At 36.2% G+C, this 23,362-nt stretch overlaps 2 protein-coding genes across 4 annotated transcripts in view; both read right to left on the reverse strand.

The window, feature by feature from the left end:
- Positions 1-10,641, reverse strand: part of LOC128217711 (uncharacterized) — a 24,209-nt gene extending 13,568 nt beyond the window's left edge. Inside the window, exon 1 of the mRNA XM_052925043.1 lies at positions 10,142-10,641. Coding sequence (XP_052781003.1) covers positions 10,142-10,366 — 225 coding nt within the window. The 5' untranslated portion in view covers positions 10,367-10,641. The remainder of the gene's footprint in view (positions 1-10,141) is intronic.
- Positions 10,642-13,108: 2,467 nt separating this feature from the next.
- On the reverse strand, positions 13,109-17,104 carry LOC128216702 (uncharacterized). 3 transcript variants are annotated; one of them, XM_052923347.1, is made up of 6 exons: positions 16,925-17,104; positions 16,241-16,598; positions 15,520-16,025; positions 15,191-15,273; positions 13,966-14,915; positions 13,109-13,681 (listed from the first exon to the last, which is right to left on the reverse strand). In XM_052923347.1, exons 2-6 carry the CDS (start codon positions 16,574-16,576, stop codon positions 13,571-13,573), a joined length of 1,986 nt encoding a protein of 661 aa, XP_052779307.1. In that variant the 5' UTR covers positions 16,577-16,598; positions 16,925-17,104; the 3' UTR covers positions 13,109-13,570. The 3 variants fall into 3 exon arrangements, with proteins under 3 accessions (XP_052779307.1, XP_052779306.1, XP_052779308.1); XM_052923346.1 differs by having other exon boundaries at positions 16,929-17,102; XM_052923348.1 differs by lacking the exon at positions 16,925-17,104 and adding an exon at positions 16,839-16,899.
- Positions 17,105-23,362: the final 6,258 nt, after the last annotated feature.

Consider the following 23,362-nt stretch of genomic DNA (forward strand, 5'->3'; position numbering starts at 1 on the left):
ATACACTGATCTAGTACACAAACATCACACTAATCTATAACACATACAATACACTGATCTAGTATACATACATCACACTGGTCTAGTACACATACAGCACACTGATCTAGTAAACATACATCACCCTGGTCTAGTACACATATAACACAAAGATCTAGTACACATACAATACACTTATCTAGTACACGTACAACACACTGATCTAGTGCACATACAACACACTGGTCTAGAACACGTACAACACACTGATCTAGTACACATACATCACACTGGTCTAGTACACATACAACACACTGGTCTAGTACACATACATCACACTGATCTAGTACACATACATCACATTGATCTAGTACACATAAATCACACTGATTTAGTACACGTACAACACACTGATCTAGTACACGTACAACACACTGGTCTAGAACACGTACAACACACTGATCTAGTACACATACATCACACTTGTCTAGTACGTGTACAACAACCTGATCTAGTAAACATACATCACACTGGTCTAGTACACATATAACACAAAGATCTAGTACACATACAATACACTTATCTAGTACACGTACAGCACACTGATCTAGTGCACATACAACACACTGGTCTAGAACACGTACAACACACTGATCTAGTACACATACATCACACTGGTCTAGTACACATACAACACACTGGTCTAGTTCACATACATCACACTGATCTAGTACACATACATCACATTGATCTAGTACACATACATCACACTGATCTAGTACACGTACAACACACTGATCTAGTACACGTACAACACACTGGTCTAGAACACGTACAACACACTGATCTAGTACACATACATCACACTTGTCTAGTACGTGTACAACAACCTGATCTAGTACACATACAACACACTGGTCTAGTACACATACAATACACTGATCTAGTACACATACATCACACTGATCTAGTACACATACAACACACTGTTCTAGTACACATACATCACACTGATCTAGTGCACATACATCACACTGATCTAGTACACATCCAACACACTGATCTAGTACACATACAATACATTGATCTAGTACACATACAACACACTGATCTAGTACACATACAATACACTGATCTAGTACACATACATCACACTGAACTAGTACACATACAACACACTGATCTAGTACATATACAACACATTGATCTAGTACACATACATCACATTGATCTAGTATACATACAAAACACTGATCTAGTACACATACAACACACTGGTCTAGTACACATACAGCACACTGATCTAATACACATACAACACATTGATCTAGTACACATACAACACACTGATCTAGTACACATGCAATACACTGATCTAGTACACATACATCACACTGAACTAGTACACATACAACACACTGATCTAGTACATATACAACACATTGATCTAGTACACATACAACACACTGATCTGGTACACATACAACTAATTGATCCAGTACACATACAACACATTGGTCGAGTACACATGCATGGCACTGTTCTAGTACACATACATCACATTGATCTAGTACACATTCATCACATTGATCTAGTACACATACATCACATTGATCTAGTACATATACAACACATTGATCTATTACACATACAACACACTGATCTAGTACACATACAACTCATTGATCTAGTACACATACATCACACTGGTCAAGTACACATACAACAAACTGATCTAGTACACATACAACTAATTGATCCATTACACATACAACACATTGGTCGAGTACACATGCATGGCACTGTTCTAGTACACATACATCACATTGATCTAGTACACATTCATCACATTGATCTAGTACACATACATCACATTGATCTAGTACATATACAACACATTGATCTATTACACATACAACACACTGATCTAGTACACATAAAACTCATTGATCTAGTACACATACATCACACTGGTCAAGTACACATACAACACACTGATCTAGTACACATACAACTCATTGATCTAGTAAACATACATCACACTGGTCAAGTACACATACAACACACTGATATAGTACACATACAACTCATTCATCTAGTACACATACATCACACTGGTCAAGTACACATACAACACACTGATCTAGTACACATACAACTCATTGATCTAGTACACATACAACTCATTGATCTAGTACACATACATCACACTGGTCAAGTACACATACAACACACAGATCTAGTACACATACAACACATTGATCTAGTACACATACAACACACTGATCTAGTACACATACAACTCATTGATCTAGTACATATACAACACACTGGTCAAGTACACATACATCACATTGATCTAGTACACATACAACACACTGATCTAGTACACATACAACACACTTATCTAGTACCATACATCACACTGATCTAGTACACATACATCACACTTATCTAGTACATATACAACACACTGATCTAGTAAACATACATCACATTGATCTAGTACACATACATCACACTGATCTAGTACACATACATAACATTGATCTAGTACATATACAACACACTGATCTAGTACACATACAACACACTGATCTAGTACATATACAACACACTGTTCTACTACACATACATCAAATTGATCTAGTACACATACAACACACTGATCTAGTACACATACAACTCATTGATCTAGTACATATACATCACACTGGTCAAGTACACATACAGCACACTGATCTAGTACATATACAACACACTGTTCTAGTACACATACATCAAATTGATCTAGTACATATACAACACACTGATCTAGTACACATACATCACACTGTTCTACTACACATACATCACATTGATCTAGTACACATACAACACACTGATCTAGTACATATACAACACACTGTTCTAGTACACATACATCAAATTGATCTAGTACATATACAACACACTGATCTAGTACACATACATCACACTGTTCTACTACACATACATCACATTGATCTAGTACACATACAACACACTGATCTAGTACACATACAACTCATTGATCTAGAACATATACAACACACTCTAGTACACAAACAACACACTGATCTAGTACACATACAACTAATTGATCTAGTACACAAACATCACATTGGTCTAGTACACATGCATCACACTGTTCTAGTACACACACATCACATTGATCTAGTACACATGCATCACACTGGTCTAGTACACATACATCACACTGTTCTAGTACACATACATCACATTGATCTAGTACATATACACCGCACTGATCTAGTACACATACATCACACTGATTAAGTACACATACATCACACTGATCTAGTACACATACATACACCGATATAGTACACATACAATACACTGATCTTGTACACAAACATCACACTAATCTATTACACATACAATACACTGATCTAGTATACATACATCACACTGGTCTAGTACACATACAACACACTGATCTAGTAAACATACATCACACTGGTCTAGTACACATACAACACAAAGATCTAGTACACATACAATACACTTATCTAGTACACGTACAACACACTGATCTAGTGCACATACAACACACTGTTCTAGAACACGTACAACACACTGATCTAGTACACATACATCACACTGGTCTAGCACACATACAACACACTGGTCTAGTACATTTACATCACACTGATCTAGTACACATACATCACATTGATCTAGTACACATACATCACACTGATCTAGTACATGTACAACACACTGATCTAGTACACGTACAACACACTGGTCTAGAACACGTACAACACACTGATCTAGTACACATACATCACACTTGTCTAGTACACATACAACTCATTGATCTAGAACATATACAACACACTGATCTAGTTCACTTACAACTCATTGATCTAGTGCACATACAACACACTGGTCTAGAACACGTACAACACACTGATCTAGTACACATACATCACACTGGTCTAGTACACATACAACACACTGGTCTAGTACACCTACATCACACTGATCTAGTACACGTACATCACATTGATCTAGTACACATACATCACACTGATCTAGTACACGTACAACACACTGGTCTAGAACACGTACAACACACTGATCTAGTACACATACATCACACTTGTCTAGTACACATACAACTCATTGATCTAGAACATATACAACACACTGATCTAGTACACTTACAACTCATTGATCTAGTGCACATACAACACACTGGTCTAGAACACGTACAACACACTGATCTAGTACACATACATCACACTGGTCTAGTACACATACAACACACTGGTCTAGTACACCTACATCACACTGATCTAGTACACGTACATCACATTGATCTAGTACACATACATCACACTGATCTAGTACACGTACAACATACTGATCTAGTACACGTACAACACACTGTTCTAGTACACGTACAACACACTGATCTAGTACACATACAACACACTGATCTAGTACACATACAACTCATTGATCTAGAACATATACAACACACTCTAGTACACATACAACACACTGATCTAGTACACATACAACTAATTGATCTAGTACACATACATCACATTGGTCTAGTACACATGCATCACACTGTTCTAGTACACACACATCACATTGATCTAGTACACATGCATCACACTGGTCTAGTACACATACATCACACTGTTCTAGTACACGTACAACACACTGATCTAGTACACGTACAACACACTGGTCTAGAACACGTACAACACACTGATCTAGTACACATACATCACACTTGTCTAGTACACATACAACTCATTGATCTAGAACATATACAACACACTGATCTAGTACACATACAACTCATTGATCTAGTGCACATACAACACACTGGTCTAGAACACGTACAATACACTGATCTAGTACACATACATCACACTGGTCTAGTACACCTACATCACACTGATCTAGTACACATACATCACATTGATCTAGTACACATACATAACACTGATCTAGTACACGTACAACACACTGATCTAGTACACGTACAACACACTGGTCTAGAACACGTACAACACACTGATCTAGTACACATACAACTCATTGATCTAGTACACATACAACACACTGATCTAGTACACATACAACTCATTGATCCAGAACATATACAACACACTCTAGTACACATACAACACACTGATCTAGTACACATACAACTAATTGATCTAGTACACATACATCACATTGGTCTAGTACACATGCATCACACTGTTCTAGTACACACACATCACATTGATCTAGTACACATGCATCACACTGGTCTAGTACACATACATCACACTGTTCTAGTTCACATACATCACATTGATCTAGTACATATACATCGCACTGATCTAGTACACATACATCACACTGATTTAGTACACATACATCACACTGATCTAGTACACATACATACACCGATCTAGTACACATACAATACACTGATCTAGTACACAAACATCACACTAATCTATAACACATACAATACACTGATCTAGTATACATACATCACACTGGTCTAGTACACATACAACACACTGATCTAGTAAACATACATCACACTGGTCTAGTACACATATAACACAAAGATCTAGTACACATACAATACACTTATCTAGTACACGTACAACACACTGATCTAGTGCACATACAACACACTGGTCTAGAACACGTACAACACACTGATCTAGTACACATACATCACACTGGTCTAGTACACATACAACACACTGGTCTAGTACACATACATCACACTGATCTAGTACACATACATCACATTGATCTAGTACACATACATCACACTGATCTAGTACACGTACAACACACTGATCTAGTACACGTACAACACACTGGTCTAGAACACGTACAACACACTGATCTAGTACACATACATCACACTTGTCTAGTACGTGTACAACAACCTGATCTAGTACACATACAACACACTGGTCTAGTACACATACAATACACTGATCTAGTACACATACATCACACTGATCTAGTACACATACAACACACTGTTCTAGTACACATACATCACACTGATCTAGTGCACATACATCACACTGATCTAGTACACATCCAACACACTGATCTAGTACACATACAATACATTGATCTAGTACACATACAACACACTGATCTAGTACACATACAATACACTGATCTAGTACACATACATCACACTGAACTAGTACACATACAACACACTGATCTAGTACATATACAACACATTGATCTAGTACACATACATCACATTGATCTAGTATACATACAAAACACTGATCTAGTACACATACAACACACTGGTCTAGTACACATACAGCACACTGATCTAATACACATACAACACATTGATCTAGTACACATACAACACACTGATCTAGTACACATGCAATACACTGATCTAGTACACATACATCACACTGAACTAGTACACATACAACACACTGATCTAGTACATATACAACACATTGATCTAGTACACATACTTCACACTGAACTAGTACACATACAATACACTGATCTAGTACATATACAATACACTGATCTAGTACACATACATCACACTGGTCTAGTACACATACAATACACTGATCTAGTACTTATATAACACATTGATCTAGTACACATACAACACACTGATCTAGTACACATACAACACACTGATCTAGTACACATACAACACACTGATCTATTACATATACAACACACTGGTCTAGTACACATACAACACACTTATCTAGTACACATACATCACACTGATCTAGTACACATACAACACACTGATCTAGTACACATTCAATACACTGATCTAGTACACATACATCACACTGATCTAATACACGTACAACACACTGGTCTAGAACACGTACAACACACTGATCTAGTACACGTACAACACAATGGTCTAGAACACGTACAACACACTGATCTAGTACACATACAACACACTGATCTAGTACACAAACAACACATTGATCAGGTACAAATATAACGTACTGGTCTAGTACTTTTATTAAATATAGGAACTGACACGAGTTGTCATTTAATACAAGATTTTATTAAACGAGTTCGTGAAATTTGTTAGTAAGCGAGCCTCTTGCGAGCTTACTTACAACTTTCATGGACGAGTTTAATAAAATTCTTGTATAAATGACAACGAGTGTCAGATCTTTTTTATCACATGCTTAAAACGGTGTTTTTATTACCAATTTAGTTCCACTTTCTAAACCCATTGTTTGACAGCCAAAGTACTCTGATTGGAATGTCAACGATGCGCCATATAAATAGTTCCAAATGAAACTGACAAAAGCAGCTAGTAGTTATCAAGTTTTAATTCTGATAAAGCGCTGAACAAGTCACAAATATAAAAATGTGTAGTAAAATATCCAACAACATGAATAAAGAACAATTTTAACCAAAAAACACACAATAAGTACACAATTTGATGACGTCACACTGAGAGTACATGCATTTACGCGGTTTTTGTGACCTACATCAGGGGGGAGAATCGAGCTTAACCTTAGCATTCAAACAAGATGGCGGCGCCCATGTAAAAGGTGAGTTTTTCGGCGATTTAAAATTTTGGAAGCCAGTTTAGACACTGGCATATTGTGAAAAACCTGCTAGAGAAAATTCCACACCCATTGGTACTTGGATCTCCATGAAACATGCTGTAGTTTTGTCAAACATTCGGACATCGGCATCGACTCGAGAGGAAAACGAACTAAAAGCCACTTATTTGCGTGCACTGCTCCTTAGCATTGTGCATAAATACTAATTTTGAAACAAATACGTCATTACGGGTTTCTAGACGGATAACTTTTGATCAATACACATTTATATTGCACCAACTTGACACAACAATCATGAATAGTGTTGCTAATCGTCAAAACAGGCCAATATTATCGAGGGATTCTAACCTTAGCCGTGCCTTTTAGTTCGTTTTCCTCTCGAGTCGATGCCGATGTCCGAATGTTTGACAAAACTACACCTTTTACATGGGCGCCGCCATCTTGTTTGAATGCTAAGGTTAAGCTCGATTCTCCCCCCTGTACATCGGTCTGTCAAGTTTTACTGTGTGCACAGATTTAAAAGTTAGTCGCTGTCGCTTTCTACGATGACTTTAAAGCGTTTTCTTAGTGTACATTGATTTTCACAACATGCAGATGATTACGACAAAGCCTTACTCTGTACTGCATGGATGTTGATGTTGAAAAAGTTTCATCAAGAATGTTTCCAGAGAACAAACTGTTCTAGCCTTCATGTGACGTTACAAGTGTAATGAGAAGCCGGTGCCGCGGAATTCGTATTTGTGTTTTGGTAACCGACAGCTGATTAAACTGGCAAGCAAATTTTATGGCATTGATCGCATATTGCCTGTTGAGATGGAGATGTTTGTAAAGGTTCTCGTGTTGTTAGTCACTAATGTGGCTGTATTTGTTGACTGAACAGATATTTCTGTGACTAGTAATCTGCATTATCTGGTTGGCGGAACATTTCGAACAAGATGCTTTCTGGCACTATGATTCGTTAGCCATTTGTCTCCCGGAAGTCTTACAGCTTCATTATTGAGGTAAGTATTTGTTGGCGTTTAAACCATTTTGTTTACAAACAATGCGGGGGATATCTAGGTCGCGTGTGATTAGTCTAGCCAATAGAAATGTCTGATATGTTATCTTACACATGTGTAAGATAAAAATATTCGTAATGGGTATATAACACGGAAAACAAGGGTAAGTATGTGATAAAGTTATTTATAAATCAAATAGTTTGTACAGAAATGAACATACGTATTTGTAAGACGATTATTTCTGTGCAGTTCTTTAACCTTGCATTTGTGTGGGTCGTGTTTTTATACAAACTTAATTCAATTTCAGTTGTCATTAGGCGTTTTTCTGTCCAAAATGTAGCAAATTTGTGAAATTAATGAACATGAGTTGTTGTTGTTGTTGTTGTTGTTGTTGGCGGAAAACACAAATAAAGGAATATTTAGTTGCGTCCAAAGAAAATGTACGCATGATCTACTTATCCGTATATCAGCTACTTGAGTTGAATTTATGTTAGCAAGACGGTATTTGTAATCGTTCATTGAGACGGCCTTGACCTTATACAAAACATAGAACAGAAGTACAAACATTTTCTGCTAGGACTGAAGTATACAAAGGGGCAACAACTCCGCAAGTATACATGGAGTTAGAAATAGAACACTCTAATGGTTTAGTTTATGATCCAAAGATAACACTTCTTGGCTACAGAATAAAAGGAAAAAAAAACATAAGATAAAACACAAGGCAAACACCAATTTTAGTATATGTCATCTAGTATTTATTGCGACGGATACTGACCTTAAACGGCCAATGAATTGCAAATGAATTCGCGGGTTTCATAGTTTTCAAGTTTCAAGTTTTAATTACAGAATATCCAGAAGGCCATGACCCTGTGGACAAATACATATATGTAAAATCAGTATTTCAATTGAATTAATACACATATTCATACAAAATTATATATTCAATGTGTTGTTGTTTTTTGTTTCAGTCAAGAGTTACCATAAAGTGTAACTAACAAACTTTAACTTGGTGCAACACAAATGACAGCCAAGTATATAATGTTTATCTCGTAAACATATATACTTAAACTATCATTCATTCTCAAAACACTTATTTATAAAACGTATCTCAGATACCATCTTGTCGTACAGGAATAATATAACTAACAAGTCATCTTTATCAAAAGGGATTAGTTGGATAAATATATTCGAAACCTATCTGACAAGTTTCCCTGAAGTTGTGAATAAAGGCAAAACTAATCGTATTATAGCCTTAAAAGAACCGACAGCAACTCGTTCAATTTGACAACATCTTATATACCCACTGTTTTAATTTATCTTAAACGTAGCAAAAGGTATATGTGTTGTGATTTAATATGTGTGTTGTCAGCTTATAAATGTTAATTGCCCTTCAAATTGTCATAACATTAGCTACCATTCCGATCGGATATCACCACGAACCATTGTCTAACTATGCCGAACATAATGACAAAATGCCTTTGTTGTTAAAATGTATTAACAAAACTTATATAACAAAAACGATATTATAAAAAGTTTGCATACCCGAGATGGTCTAGTAGGCTCAATATTTGGCCATTTACTGACGTCCTTCGGCTCAGGCGTGACGTCACCAACTGTTACTTTACAGATGTTGCCAGCTTCCATGAAAACGCTAACACTTTGACGCCATGACTCGATATAACGTCGCTTTGCTGACGTGAGACTGCTGTCGTAAACCATACCTTCGCGACGTAAAGTGTAACTTTTGTAATTGTCCTTTGTTTTCATGGCCGTAAAACTGACGGAAGTTTTCTCACTTCAGTTTGATTATGTTTGTACATAGTGGTAAATCACGCAAACTCGTCATGTAGAAGCGGTACCCATGTCTCTTTCACGCTGTAGTCACACTTGTCTTATACACAAGATAATCATTGCATGTGTTCTTTTTGTATTTCCCGAACCAGATATTTTCTCCTTTTATTTAAGTTTCATGCGTATATTAATAGCTCCATTTCAATTTAATTGTCACACCTGTAATGTAACCAACCTGTTCATGTTACTCTTTGTTTAGCTACTCTCTTAATAAGATCTTAAGCCCTGCAACGATTTATTGTCACACTTACTTTGTTATGATCAATATGATATCGGGTAACAATATAATTTGGACAGAGATTACATGCTAAATTTACGAGCTTGTTAAGCTCGGGATTAAAATGACAAGACTAACATGTAGTTCAGTTCGTGAAACTGACTCATAAACTACTTAGTTGAATTGTCTGATTCGCATTAATCTTATTCAATCAAACTCCGTTAGACACGTATACAATGAAGGGGGGTCAGAAATCAAATTTGTATTTTTTAATATTAGTATTCGTGAATTGATGCCCGATGTGCGCATAGAAGAGTAAATGAAAACCGTAGTGCATTGTTTAAGGAGTCCGATATACAATAATGTGAATTCGTGTGACCGTTCCGTAGTAGTATTTCGTTTAATTGACTTAAGCATCTCGTTAAAACGAAATAATTGGTCAATCGCCCCATAATGACATAAAAACCATGGATGAAGAACGGCTGATTGGAATGTTCTAGTTTTGTTGATGGGTCTGATTCAGAGTGTGTATACCACGTGATAAATTACCTCATGTATGCTACGTCGGAAGGCAACATTTTGCTTAAAATGAAGACTAAATTCAAAGATAACTTTTCTTTTACAACACAATTTTAAATGAAACAAAGGGCAGTCTATGCCGCTAAAGAGACCAGCATTTGTTGTATTACCGAAATTTGATAAAGTCATTAGTTTCATCAATCACTTCGACAAACCTGTTTCCCAAATCATGTTTTGACAGTGCTGCGTCAGACGGCCGTATTGTGAAAAAGTTTGTCGAAGTGTTTAAAGAAACTAAACTCTCAATCAAACTCTGGTAAAAGACCGAAGGCAGCGCTTAGTAAGCGGCGTAGACTGCGCTTCGTTTCATTTAAAATGGAGAAGAAATAGTGAAGTTATCTTTGTTTAAAGTATTTTTTCCAAACAAAATATTGCCTTCCGACGTAGCATTTATGACGCAATTTATCACCTGGTATACACACACTGTGATTGGCCAATATGTCTTTGTAGCACGCTGTGCAAATCGTTTTATCGAGAAACTAAGCGTTTTAACGAGTCGTAAGGAGATACGTTAGTCGTTTTAACGAGTTACTAAATAGTTTAAACGAGATACGTAAGTTGTTTTAACGAGATGTATATCACCTACAAATAGGGACTCACTGTTTTTTATAATTCCTCGATTTTTTGTTCGTTTAAACTACTTGCTTAAGTTCAATTCACTCATATTTTAGCAATATAATTAAACTATGGCACTAAGATAAATTCAATTTTCGACTAAGATCTTTATTTAAAGCCCCACCCCTTGGTAGATTTCATTGCACTACGTAACTCTTTACCTAATACGCTGTATACAACATATAAAACAATAATATTGAGTTGAGTTGAGTTGAGCTAATAAGCTGTATTTTCCTAATAAGCTAAAACATACATAATTACCTAAATGGACGAATAAGGCAAGAAATGCCAATATACAAACAATCCAAACGATTATAAAGATATGCCTTTTGCGATCCTTCCTGCATGACAGAAGGCAACCATGCAGGAAATGATAACTTTGAAATTAAATAACAATTGACACCAGCGCGAATCCACTCAAAAGTGAAATGCACCTAGTAAGTGTTAACCGTGTCTCATATCTGGTAACACGAACCAGTTCTTAAATCAATTAACATGTCATGTTCAGTGGTTTATGACAATACGATTTATTCCAGTTCTTAAAGTAAAACAGACCGACCCGGGGTTAAAAATGGGTTAAACATTGAACAGCCTTTAACGGAATATATGCGACAAGTGTATAGGACCACCGTGGGGTTTGCGGCTTAGTACTGAAAGAATCTCGGTCACCATCAATTGAAATTTGCTTATCATAAATATGAACAAATGGAGTTGTGTAACCTTAATGTAAGATGGTCGTAATTAATTGGTCGTAGTATTAAGTCAATTGAATGAAGGGTATAGATTTTTTTATTAAAATCCAAACTTGCCCTAAAACTTTAACGTTCCTATGTCAATCAGGGACCATAACTTGTATAAAGGATACTATGGAGTTATGTAACCTCAGTGTGTGGTGGTCCTAAACAACTGTGTGAAGTATCATGTCAATTGAATGAAGGGTATAGAAGTTATTAATAAATATCCAAACCTGCCCAAAAACCTTAACCTAAGTTCCATAGTCAATCAGGGACTATAATTTGTATAAAGGATGATATGGAGTTATCTAACCTCATTATGTGATGGCCTTGAACGACTGTGTAAAGTATTAAAGGAGTTGAATGAAGGGTATTTGACTTATAAGTGAATATTCCAACTTGCCCTAAAACTTTAACCCGACGCCGACACCTACGCCGACGCCGACACCTACGCCGACGCTGGGGCGAGTAGTATAGCCATCCTTATTCTTCGAATAGTAGAGCTAAAAAAAGTAATTATCATAATTTAATACTAAAATAAGGCAAGCTAAATGAAACATCGTTTACATCATTCATTTTTTTAAAGAAATGGAAACACTTTACAAAATAGGCCCTAAAATATATGTTTCACTCATGATATACATGACTTAGTTTAAAATTAACAATAATCTCGCCTGTGCATCAAGAAAATATTTTACACTACATATTTTGCGAACATGTTTTGTTGACACAATGGGGATACTCTGATAATGTTAATTGAACTAAAAGTTATTAAATCATACGTGTTTATAGGACCATTGCCATTTTGTTGAAATTCCTGGTAAAAACTATACAAAGATGAATCTGTTTTTATTACTTATTATTCCTTTAAAGCTTTGCTCTAAATAAGAACAACAGTCTAACAATACTGCTATGCACCAAAATATACTTTAAAAAGTTCAACCGTCATGCGATATATCGGCGAAACTATCGCTATCACACATACGAAGCTTGTAAGTCCTTAGTTAACTTTTCGCTCTGCTTCATTTGTCGCTTGGTCGGCTTAGGCTTTGTTCGCATACTGTCTTCTTTTTCAGGTACAAATAACTGCAATGCATAAACCGGTTATTCATCAAGAATAAGTGAGCTGCAACATTCATGTTAATTCATATGAATAAATGTTAAGTGATACATCAGACAAATGATGAAAGAATCGCATTTTAAAATGCAAACAAGATACAACCACAAAGGCCAGCTAAAAACCACAACTTAAATAGCATGTTTGTTTGAATGACCAATTTTATTACAATCATGATAAGCTGTATAGACTTTCTTCTAAATTAACTTTTTTTGTATTGTGTTATGCTTATAACAACTAGACACATAATTACCAATTGGGTGACAGTTCCTGGAACTTCCAATTGACCTACGTTTGATGGTTGACTTGGTGAAGCAACACTTGCGTGCCTTAAACTCAAGTCTGGCTGCGACCGCGACATGTTCTTTTCTCCAAGCGGTTGAAACCTTGCTGTGTCTTTTTCTAGGTTATCAAAACTGTCTGCCTTACGAAGCTCTTTAGTTTTGGCTGCAGACTGATTTGGTTGGCCTTGAGATTTGTTTTGTAATACGTTGTGAACAGCCTGTCCGTCATCAAAACACTGCGACGTCGACGGTGGCCTTGGACTCAAACTGTCGTTGCTTGCTAGTTCACTACAGCGACAAGCTATGCAACCGTAAGTATCTAAGTCTATTTCAAGAAGGTCTGCTAAGTAATTGTAGTGGTTATTCCTAATCAAAGCGTGTTTGACCGCCGTCAACGCAGTTTCTTGGTCTCGTTGGAAGCAGTCGTTGATGTTTTGGAAAAGCCTTTGCCAGATAAAGTCCTGAGCTCCCGTTGGCGATTCGGCTGTTGATGCAATAGTGAACAGTCCATCGTCAAGTAGTTCCGATGCCCAAAGTGAGTCCGATACATATCTGACATTCACGGTGGACATGACTCTGCAGAAAACGCATTTGTTGGCAACAATTCCGGCGCGAACATTTATTTCAAATGTTTCCATCAACTGTCGATGCAAGCGATCACTCAATTTTAGAACTTCATTGTAAAAGCTTTTTAAAACGGACACATCTCTACCTTTGATTAATGTAAGTAAGTAGCGTATCTGAGCCCGCCTGTCGTTCATATTTCTTAAGGAATCATACTCGCAATGTTGTATAAACCCTTCATTGGAAAGAGATTCAGTCAGATTTTCAGAATGCTTCTCCAAAGAGTCAACAGCCAGGGAGACATTCGTCTGTAAAGCGCGAGCAAGGCATTCCCTCTCATCAAGCAATCGATTACCTGCAAAATTATTTTAATGATATATTTTCATTAATTGACATATTCTGGCGCAAATATTTGCGTCATTGATCTCACGCAACTTGTATAATTTTCATCTTCCATTACAACCTATAACTGTTTCGTGTGTATTTACTTCCTTGATATTTAGTCGATTTATCTTACCATATTAATTGTCTGAAAAGATAAGTCATGACATTGAAGGCTTAGGTGGCTTTAAATCGATTGTCATATCGTTAATTTATATGAAAACAATTTAATAGATGAACGGGTTATACTTGATATACGCTGTCCTCTTGTTGAAGAACCAGTAATGGGCTGTGATCTTGAAGGCGAATTGATATCAGAGCCACTTGACGTTCTGCCAAATAAGATTTCATTTAAGGCTGTAAATATTTTTTAGGGCTCTTTATAAGATTTTGATATTGAAAATAAAGTTATGGTATGTGACCATAATGAACTATGGTAGGTATATTAAGACCTTCACACATGACTGCAGTGGCAATGTCAAAACGTATAGGATTATCCTAAGAACAAACAATACTCAATTACATGTATTATAATGATTATATTAGCCCCTTGTTATATACTAGTTTAAATTGATCACCTTGGAGAATGTGATGACTGGTCAATGATGTAGTTATCGAACTCGATCGGGTAGCCAGGATTTCGAACACTTGATATTGGTTTACAGGGCGATAGGTTCGACGATGCGTTAAGATCTTGTCCTAGACTGGCCTTGCTTGATGACACTCGCACACCGCCAAAATGTTGACTTTTTTCTCGATCTGTTTCGAAATTGGCGTACTTTGTCTTTTCTTTTTGTTCTTGTTCTGAACTATCAATGCGACTGTCAAACTTTTGCTGTTCTATATGTGTAGGCGGACGTGGGTGTCTCATTTCCCAAGTCTGTCGAAATAAATTACTATGTACCGAATCCCTCGAGTTGGTCAGACATCTACATGTGCAGCAATGCACACCCGAAGCACCAAAGGCAAGCAATTCTGGGAGAATCTGCAACAGTTTCTTCTCTAGAATTTCGTCCAGTTCGTACCGCACAGCTGGTAGCAGTTCCTCCTTGAGTCGGTACGCAAGGTCATTCTCTTCATCAATCTAAAACAAAATGAAAATACATGTAGTGTAATAAAACATAAAGAATTACAGAATAACATCGGGTTAACAATGGGCACCGTCACCCTCACTGAACGCAAGAAACACCCTGCTGTTATAGTACCGTTGAAAGTATAAACAGCTACATTATTACTCTAAGCTATGCAATCGTTCATTGCAGCATTACAAATTAAAACTATACATAACAAAGAGAGTACCGAATTTCTTTCCGATATATCCCGACTAAGGCAAGGTGTGGGCGCCCCAACTTCATCTTCTATTGACGTTGTATGCTCGAGCCTTTTATGGGGTCTGTCATTCTTTGTTAACGGCATCATGTCCGCGTGATTTCCAGACCTCCTGGGTTGCGCATGCGCGGAAGGCCCGGCTTTGGCAACGTGGTCAAACATAGCCTGAAGCTGCTCCACGTTAATACCGTCGTGCGCGCCCGAGACTCCATCAATTCCCAAATGAAAGTTATGTTTAAAATTAAGCGGCTGAGAAATATGATTTATTTCTGTTGCCTGCTTTGGTTTCTTTTCCTTTTTATTCATTTTGACCTGTGTGGTTATCTAGCTGAAATGTATATACATATATGTAAAAAGTAAACAAATTAAATTTAACCCGGCCACGGGAGAAACTGTAGTGTTATTTTCATTGTCCTTGTGCCCTTCAACAACACTCACGTAAAGCGTTTTAATACGAAAACATAATTGAATACCGTGAATTTTATTTGATTATAGTTCGATCATGACAAAATTTTAAAATTGACTACTTCATTGTATTCTACTGAATAATGTGTCATATTGTACTTACTGCGTTAAATCCATTAGAATAACATGTACGAAACATTAAACCAGCGTCTGGTTTATCTAACAAATATAAAATTAGGATATGTTTACCTACCAAGATTTTTGTTCAGCACAAATCCCATTTTCTTTGTTTCACAATCCACTCTTATATTGATTTCACAATAAAAGCTAAGTAAACACCAGTTGTTATCACCAAAATTTATCAGTATTCAAAACACAGCACCTTAAACATACTACATTGTATGCTCTATTGATTTTGTATACATCGTAAATGTGAATTTCTATTAGAAGGGGCATGTATGGAGTTATTCAATACTGACTATTCTACTTTAAACTTCCCTTTAAAGAAATGAATCACCTCAGTTTTTGCCAACTTACTACATACCGATTTCATGAATTGTAAAGAGAGCTCTATAGAATATTTTAAGCAAAATGATCATACAATTAATTGTATAATATTAGTAATACTTGTTAATGTAAAAAATCGTCACGTATTTTCAGCTCGACTATTCGAATAATAAGGAAGGCTATACAACTCGCTCAGGTGTCGGCGTCGGCGTCCGGTTAAAGTTTTAGGGCAAGTTGGGATTTTCACTTATAACCTTAATACCCTTCATTCAATTCACATAATACTTCACACAGTTATTAAAGACTATCGCACAATGAGTTTACATAACTCCATATTATCCTTAATACAAGTAATGGCCCCTGATTGACTTCGGAACTTAAGTTTTAGGGCAGATTAAAGGGCTAGTTGGAACTTCAATAAAAGACTTCTATACCCTTCATTCAATTGACTTAATACTTCGCACAATTATTGACGAACACCTAATAATAAGGTTACATAACTCCATTTAAGCCCTAAGTACAAATTATGGCCCTTGATTGTCTTTTTATAATTTATCTTTTTATTTCTTTTGACAGACACATTTTTAAATTATATATTATCACCAAGGGGAAACTAGTTATTAGAATAACTTGCGTCATTGTTCGGGCGGGCTGGCGTGAGGGGAGCGTCAAAGTCACCTTATGTACCGAATAATTTTAGCTAGGGTTGACATATAGTGACCAAACTGGGTATACACAAAGCGTTTATGGAGACCATTCATGGGATTGCGTTTGAGGCCCTTAGGATCAAGGTCAAGGTCAAAGTTACTATTAATAGATAAATGGTTGGTATTGAATTACTTAAGTTTGGGTCGACATATTGCGGCCAAACTTGATATATATGAAGAGTTTATAAAATCCTTTCATGTGATTGTGTCTTGGGCCCCGAGAGTTGGTCAAGGTCAAGGTCACTATTACTAACAATGGAAAAAAAAAGTTAGTACTTAATAACTTTAGTAAGGGTTGACATAGTGTGATAAAACATGGTATACAGGACGAGTTTATGGAGACCTCACATTTGATTGCCTTTTGCCCCCCTAGGGTCAAGGTCACTGATAGTAAAATAGATTATCGTTTGGTACTGAATAACTTAAGTTATGGTTGACATACTGTGACCAATCTTGATATGTAGGAAGAATGTATGGAGGACTTCCTTGGGAATGTGTTTGAGGTCCCTAGGACCAAGCTTACTGTAACAAAAAATAGAAAAAAGCACTTAATTGCTTTTGACTGTCAAATATAACATCAGTATTATATTCATTTCTAAGACCATGCGGCGTAGTCGAGCGCGCTGTCTTATGACAGCTCATGTATTAATGATTTTGCCTTTTATTGTGCACAGTACCTTGCCTGTGACTGCCAGGTGTTTGCCAAGGACATATGAGGCCAATCGGTTGTGCACACTATCTTGCCTGGGACTGCCAGGTGTCCTCCCAGGACCAATGGGGCCCGTTGGGTGTACACAATACCTTGACTCGGACATTCAGGTGTCTACCCAGAACCAATGAGGCCCGTTGGTTTTGACAGTGACGCATTTGAAAAGGAATCCCTTGCCTCAATATTTCGAAAGTACTCAGGCCTTACCTCAAATGATAATTATATTTAAATAGTGTGTATACTGTAAACGGAAGGAAATAAATACTGGCGGTTTCAATTCTTTTGTGTGTTTCCGTTTAGCAGCATTTAAATGCGAAAACGATTGTACGATACTTAATAAAGTTATGCCTAATAGATTGAGAGCATTGAGTTTTTTGTTGTTGTTAATTCTCCATTACAAGTTTTAAAAAGAACTTTCGTCATAATGTTGAGTAATGACAATACAAAACATTAATACGCCTTTTAAATATAAACATATACAATTTGAATCAGCCGATGTTGCAATGTTGGAAATATGAGTCGAAACTGAGTCATGCTTTAAGTATATTCATGATTTGTGGTATTTTGTCCTGGTCGGGATGGTCGAAAACTTCAGTTTTCGTAAACGTGTATGTATTTTTCTTATTTTACTTTCTAAAATGCATTGTATCTTACACATGCTAAATGTTAATACCACACTTCGTTCTCCTCTGAAAATGTTATACTTTTACTACCATCCTGTTTTTATCGCTATAAACTTTGTAAGTTTTTTATGCGAAATAAACAACTGTTGTATTGTATTGTATTGTATTGTATTGTATTGTATTGTATTTTTCTAAGCATAACGTATTGAAATGTATGGTGGCATACTTCTACCACCAGATAAACATATAGCTAACTGGTTAATTAAGTGGTTAACTAGTTACGTAACTAGTTAATTTTTTCAATAAATAAAAGATCATAACGGGAAATAAATGCATGTTAGTGCCTACAACTGCCATTCTTGTATTATTTTACCAGCTTAATGTTAAGTGGTTAACTAGTTACGTATCTAGTTAACCACATAATTAACTAGTTAGTTAAGTGATTAACTAGTTACGTAACTAGTCAATCACTTACCAGTTAGCAATATTTTGGATAAGTGGTAAGTGATTAACTAGTTATCAGTTATATATAAATAGCATTGTTTTGCTCCATTGCATTGATACACAGTCACACTTTAGTCATCGCAGACATTAGACGAAGTCTTTGGGGGAATTAACCACCATCTTCAGTTGATGGTTGTGATTCCATCTGCAAAGGTATTCTAAAATGAATTCACAAAAACAAGAGGGAATTTTATATCAATGAAGTTTTGTGTTCAAACAAACGACCCGGTCAATAATTAGCTCACCTGGACGGGTCGACAACTACCGACACACCTGGCTATTCTTTGCACATTATAATTGAAGATTAATGAGCGGGCCTTTGATGTATGCTATCCTTAACGTAATGCAGGGCCGTTCGCAGAATGTGAACATGTGGGGATGCGATTTTCGGCAAATAGGGGTTCCAAGAGGCGGTTGCCACTTTGTCAGGAGTATGGGGGACAAAGCCCCCGTTGGCTTTTGACGTTGAATTTGATGAGAAAACACACTCATCAGGGGGCGGCTTTCTAAACAATTTCACGATGAAGAGAGAAAATATTTGTTAAATTTGGATAAGCATATCTGTAGGGTCATTGTAGGTCCCCTTTGACCTCTCGCTCTCCCGTGTCCATAAAAAAGCCCTTTCGTATGTAAATGCTCCAGCGAGCGCAGACAGCAAGAATCTTCGATCTATAGCCTACATGTCATGTATGATATACTGGTTACCTAGATACGTAACTAGTTAACCACATAATTAACTAGTTAATTATGTGGTTAACTATTTACGTAACTAGTTAACCACTTAACATTAAGCTGGTAAAATAATACAAGAATGGCAGTTGTAGGCACTAACATGCATTTATTTCCCGTTATGATCTTTTATTTATTGAAAAAAATTAACAAGTTACGTAACTAGTTAACCACTTAATTAACTAGTTAGTTATATGGTTATCTGCTGGTAGCAGAAGTATGCCACCATATAAATGCTTTGCACAATTAACTTTAAACTCCTGTACCCAAAACGGACAAGGATGTTACTTGTAGATAAAGATCATTCACCCTAACTATTCCAACAAAGTTGACTAAGATTTCTAGAGATATTGTGATTCCCCGTTTGCCTGCTTTTTGAAACAAATACAATGATTGTCCTATAGTAGCATTGTTCACAATAGTTTTAATGATTTTAATGTGAACGGATTCAAAAGCCTATATTTATCTCGTTTAGCTCGATTGTGACGAAAAATTGAACCACGCTCGAGTCCGTCTCCTCGGTATAAACCAGTTCTGGTATCCATTTGACAAGGCCATGATATTTAAGATTTCCCTGGTGAGAATCAAGCCCAAAACATTTTGAGCGAGAGGCGGGCACCTATACTACTTGACCAATGTCACCCTTAAACATTTCGCATTGCCTTTAGTGAGCATTAGGTGAATGTATGGTACTGGTTGTCATAACACGGCTTTTCTTATTTGTGGCATAGTGATATATTCTAACCATACATAGTGCACCATCAAAACTAAGTTTTGTAAAGATTTGATCAAATTGCCGCCTCTTGTCCAGAGACTTGTTAACAGTTGTTCTTATAAATGATCAAGTGATAGTACCACCCAGAGTTGGTGTTGCCTTAGGATATATTAAGACAAACATTGTAACTAACATTAAGTAGAAAATACGACCTCTGACGTTTCAAGTATATTTGTTTTGATCATTTAACAAATGACAAAGGTTTTGACCCAACACGACCAATATTCTAATTTTACCAGAATTGTATAGACAGTCCTACGATCTATTTTGATCATTAATAAATTCAAAGACCTAGTTTGTAGCCCGACTTTTAAGATGGATTTAAGTAAACTGAAATTTCACGATTTTCTGATGAAAGTAAGGCTTTCTATTGTGTTCGAATTATTTCGATGTAAGATGAGACCTAGTTTTAACATACAGTCACCATGATTCAAACATGACCTATATTCTACACAGCCCGATTTTTAAACAGGTTCCATGACGATTCAACGAGCAATACAGTTTCAACTCTGCTCAGTAGCTTTTTCTATATAATGATTATGATCATATGATTCGAAATAAGAAGCAACTTTAACGCGATAAACATTCACTCGAATTCATAATGACCATAAAGGAATACCTCGAGGCTATTTCATCAAGAATCATAATCGAAAGGGACCTTTTGAACAGTACCGGTACATACCGCCAATAACCACGTAATTAAATCGACAAGTCAGCAATTGATAAGGTTGTTATTTAATAAAAACCACTCGCAATAAGACAACGCTTCACAACTAATGTTCAGCTTAATGTTCAAGTTTCAGTCATGTTTTATTTTTCATACAGATGGGGTAACTTCACTTTTTAGAAAAGAACATGCACAAAGAATGCACTTAACACACAAAATTTGTTGGTGTATTGGCATTGAATGCACATAAACATATAGCTATACTGTTTCGGTGGTAAACTTTAGAATCCCGAACTCATTTTTGAACAGGGTTGAGTGTAGCCACAAACTCGACACTCAAAACATAAAATGCCTATAAATAGTAACAAGAGTCGTCTGCCTCTTTACCGCCAAACATATAGTCTGCGGACTATATAAATTGCAAGCTATGTTTCCAATAACCGAGCTAGATTTGACAAAGCAAGAAGCAATCATAACGCGATATCTATTTTAATCATTTAATTTTTTGAACTTAGATAAAGATAATATTAAAGTAGTATCCCTGGGCCCAAAAATGAATGAACATCGAAACGTAAACAAAGAAGTACTATCCACTCAAAGCGCACCATTCCATCACGTGACACAATGATCTCATATCTCATCCACTGTGCACAGTTTCCCGCTTAAAACATCACGTGATAGCCCACGTGAGAATAATAAATGCACGCCATTTTGACAGGTACGTACTAAAGTGCTAACGAGTTAGCTGACGATATAGAAATAGAAGAGAGTTGCTGACCATATAGACAAAGAAGGTTAAAAAAATTGTTTGGAAATTACAGATTTTTCAAGACTTATTTTGTTTAATTTATTTTATATACTTTTTATAGTGTACGTATAGACGGATGTTTGTGTATTTGGCATTTCATTGAAATGAATTGAGTTATATTTTTTTGCTGGTTTGGTGTAAATATGAGAAAATATCACGGATTTAATAACTGTTTTAGGTGTTTCATTTACAATTGTTTGAAAGCAATTATTTTAATTTCAATCACTTAAATTAAGAAACTATTTCTCTTTAATCTGTTGTATTTTTCGAAGTTTTTTTTGTGATTAACAAGGCAAACATAGGCAAACTCTTGCTAATGAGTAAAGCTTGATTAGTATATATTTCATTTTCTTGGTTAGGAATAGAACAAGCATTCACCCTTTTTTATTTTTTCATTTTCTATTATTAAACCCCACACATTTACGAGGAGGAAGGCTTCGTGGAGTTTGTTTCTATGCTGTTTCAATAATTCACCAGCCGTTGCATATTATCTATTTATCGTTCCTCTCGGGTGAGTAACCATTTTTTATGTAAATAATGTATATATAATTTTAAAATACTATTTGAAATTTTAACAGTGGCCCTGAAAAGGATCGTTTTTAATTTGACAAGTAGTATAGTCTTTGTTTATGCCAACATCTAATTACCAACCGGAAAC

The sequence above is a fragment of the Mya arenaria genome, chromosome 14 (genome assembly GCF_026914265.1).
Source record: "Mya arenaria isolate MELC-2E11 chromosome 14, ASM2691426v1".
NCBI lineage: Eukaryota > Metazoa > Mollusca > Bivalvia > Myida > Myidae > Mya > Mya arenaria.